At 65.1% G+C, this 3175-nt stretch overlaps 1 protein-coding gene across 1 annotated transcript; it reads left to right on the top strand.

Moving 5' to 3' along the window:
- Positions 1 to 790: 790 nt before the first annotated feature.
- RHOBADRAFT_45958 (uncharacterized protein) lies at positions 791 to 1626 on the top strand (the record flags this gene model as incomplete). Its single annotated transcript, XM_018414692.1, has 7 exons — positions 791 to 839; positions 906 to 914; positions 991 to 1064; positions 1130 to 1199; positions 1282 to 1290; positions 1357 to 1424; positions 1513 to 1626. 7 exons carry the CDS (start codon positions 791 to 793, stop codon positions 1624 to 1626), a joined length of 393 nt encoding a protein of 130 aa, XP_018269430.1.
- Between the last annotated feature and the right edge of the window lie 1549 nt (positions 1627 to 3175).

Here is a 3175-nt window from a genome sequence, read left to right as displayed (position 1 = left end):
GACAGAGGGGATGGGACAGAGTGGACGCACGCTGATGTCGACCTTCTGGCGGTTGGGGAGCATGGTGCGCGGCGAGTCGAGGCTGTGTTGCGAGCGGGCGACGAGGGCGAGGGTGAGGGTGCGGGGGAGATGACGAACGGCGACGAGCTTGTTCGTGCGAGGTGGGCGCGGTCGAGGGCGTGTAGCTGGTGGTCGCTGGGGGTTGCTGTGCACTCGAATGGGCTCTCTAGCTGGTCAAGAGGCGAGCAGGAGGAGAGGGGGAGGAGGAGGAGGAGGTGGGCTGCTCTCGTCCCGCGTCGTCGGCTGCGACCACCTCGCTTGCCCTCTGCACGACGCTAAACCCTCGGCCACGCTTAGCGCCTGCGCACGCTGCGCCGCTCGCTCACACGCCCAGGCCAAGTCCGCCCTGCTCTCCCTCTCCTCCTTCTCCTCCTCCTCCTCCTCCCTCGCCTTTCTCGCACGCTCGCCAGCCTCTCTCAACAGCATCGATCTGCTCGATGGCGTGCGCAGTCGCAGTCGCGACTCGAGCGAGCAGTGCGACCTGTATTCGGCTCGCTTACCGCTGTCGCCGCCGCTCCTGGTCGCGAGGACGTCGCCGCTCAGGAGAACTCGCACGGACTGTCGTTCTGTCGCCCGCGCTGGTCCTTTTCCGCGTTCGGGCTCTCCTGAGCTCGCCGGCCAAGCCCAAGCTCGATTGTGCTCCGCGGACCCGGACGAGCGACGGCCTCCTGCTTCACCCTCGCTTTTCCGTCTTTGCTCCCGTCCTCTCGCCTTGCTCGCTCTCGGCAAAATGGAAGCGCTCTTCAGGGAAGCAGCCGAGAATAACACTGTCGAACAGTGTGCGTCTCAGTTCTGTCCCTTTCCTCCCAGCTGGCCCACGACTGACGCTCTCCGTCCTCGCGCAGACATCCTGCGTGCGTCCCGACCTCGCCAGCACCTCGCCAGACCCGGCCTGGATGCGCACCACTCATACCGACCTCTGCAATACAGTGTACGATGAGCGCAAGCAGTACCCAAGCGCGAGCGTGGAGTACGGGCGGCTGTCGCACCAGCTCGACCGCCTCGTGCGCTCTCGCTCCTCGGCTCGTCCGACCTGCACAAGCGCTCACCCCCTTCATCGAGCTCGCAGAAGACTCTGTACAAGACCTTGCTCGCGGTACGGGCTCGTGGGTACACGACCGAGGAGCTGTGCGCCAGGTGTGAGCCTGCCCCTCGCCGCTCTCGAGCCCGTTCCTCCCTCCTAGTCCCTTTCTGACTCTCTCCTTGTCGCCCACAACGCAGGCGCACACAGTGAGTCACTCCCTTGTCGACCTACGCCTCCAAGATCCCGTCAAGCTGACTTTCGTCCGCCCGCAGCCCGCGTGCACATTGGCAGCATATCCGCCGCCAAGGTGAGCCTCAGCAACGTCATGCTCGATGTCTTTGTGCGTCTCCCCTTCCTCCCCTCCGCCCGTCTTTCTCGTCGGCACTCACCGTGCGCGCCTCTGACCCTCTCCTCGACCTCTCGCGCAGGATGACGAGCTCCGGCGGCGCGTAACGGCGGCGGCGAGTCTCGGCGTGCGCACGCGTGACAGCGTGCCGATGACGCACCGCATGCGCCTCTTGTACCGCGGCGAGCGGTACTGAGTCGTGCGGGCCCGGTGCAACCTTCCCCGAGAACGGCGCGCACGAGCCGCTCGCTCTCTTCCCGTCGTTCTCGCCTCGGCGAAGACTAGAGACTGCAAGTCGTTCAGACTCTCGACGCCCTTCCTAGCACGTTCGAGAGCGCGCAGAGTCGAGAGAGGGCCGTCCCGAGAGCGAGAGAGCCCGAGGGAGCACGAGCGGCAACTTAAGAAAGTCGACAGCGCTGCGTGGCACTATGAGCGCCGAGAACGGTCCCTCGACGTACTAGTTAGCCCTGCAGACTGCGCCCGAGCCGAGTGCGCCTCGCAGGAGCGCGGCTCGTTCGCGAGCCTTCTCTCGCTTTCCCTCTCGAACACTCGGTTGCTCTCGAGGGTCGAGCGGCACTGTAACTGCGGACTTCTCGTTCGATTGCACGTCGTCGTCGTCAAGCTGCAGAAGAGGAGGCTCTGTACACAGAGAGGGAGAGGGAGAGGGAAAGCGAAAAAGGCCCAGTGCGCTCGAGGACGCTCCGGCCCCGACTCCCCGCTCACGACAGGAGCGACTGGTCGATCTTGATGGGCTTGACGCCCGACTGGCCGTGTTGGTACTTGAGGTCGGCGAACGAGCGGCCGGTGAGCGTCTCGAGGATCTTGTCGTGCGGCTTGGTCGCCATCCCCGAGCGTCTTCTGGAGGACGCCGCCCGACTGCGGCGCGGCGGGGTGAGGGCGCGTCGGGACGACCTTGCGCTTCTGCTCGACGGGTCACACGAAGAGTCAGTGACAGAGTCTTTTGTCGTGCGCGAGGAGGAGGAAGGGGCGGACGCACGGCGAGGAAGTCCTTGGCGAGGCGGTCGTTGTCCTCGGGCGAGAGCTTGGCCGACAGGTCGCGCAGGATCTCGTCCTCCTCGCGGTCCGAGTGCTGGATGAACATGCGGATCGCCTTCTCGAACTTGGGCGCGAACTCGTCCGAGTCGACCTGCGAGAGAGAGAGTGCGTCAGAGAGGGTCCGAGCGAACGACAGCGACGAGAGAGGAGGGCGCATCTTGGTCCAGTCGACGCTGTAGAGCTGCTTCTCGAGCTCCTCGTGCTCGTCGCGGAGCAGCTTGGACTCGGAGGCGAGGCCGCGCTTCTCGAGCTCGTTGTAGACCGAGACCTGCGAGCGAGGGCGTCAGGAAAAGGTTCTCGACGAGCTCGTAGGGAGAGATACGACGCACCTCCTCAGCCTCTGAGTGCACGGCGAGCTCGCGGATGACTGTGCGACGACGAGCAAGTAAGGTCAGAGCCCGTCGCCGAGACGACGCCGACGAGAGAGGGGGAGCGAGCGCAACTCGTGTTGACGAGCGTCGCCTTCTCGTCCTTCGACGTGCTCTGCCTGTAGCGCTGGTACAGGTCCTTGACTTGATTGTGGTCGGTGACGATCTCGGACTGCGTGCAGCGGTCTCGAGCAGTCAGCGATCCGTCCTCGAGCGGCCCGAGCGAGGGAAAGGAGGGGGGAGGGGGACGCACGTAGACGTCGCCGTTCATGGTCGAGGAGCTCATCTTGTCGTCTTTGTAGGTGGCTTGAGGGTGGGGGA

The sequence above is a fragment of the Rhodotorula graminis genome (genome assembly GCF_001329695.1).
Source record: "Rhodotorula graminis WP1 unplaced genomic scaffold RHOBAscaffold_11, whole genome shotgun sequence".
Taxonomy (NCBI): Eukaryota; Fungi; Basidiomycota; class Microbotryomycetes; order Sporidiobolales; family Sporidiobolaceae; genus Rhodotorula; species Rhodotorula graminis.
The sequence above is the reverse complement of the archived record's forward strand: the minus strand, read 5'-3'. Positions and strand labels throughout refer to the sequence as shown.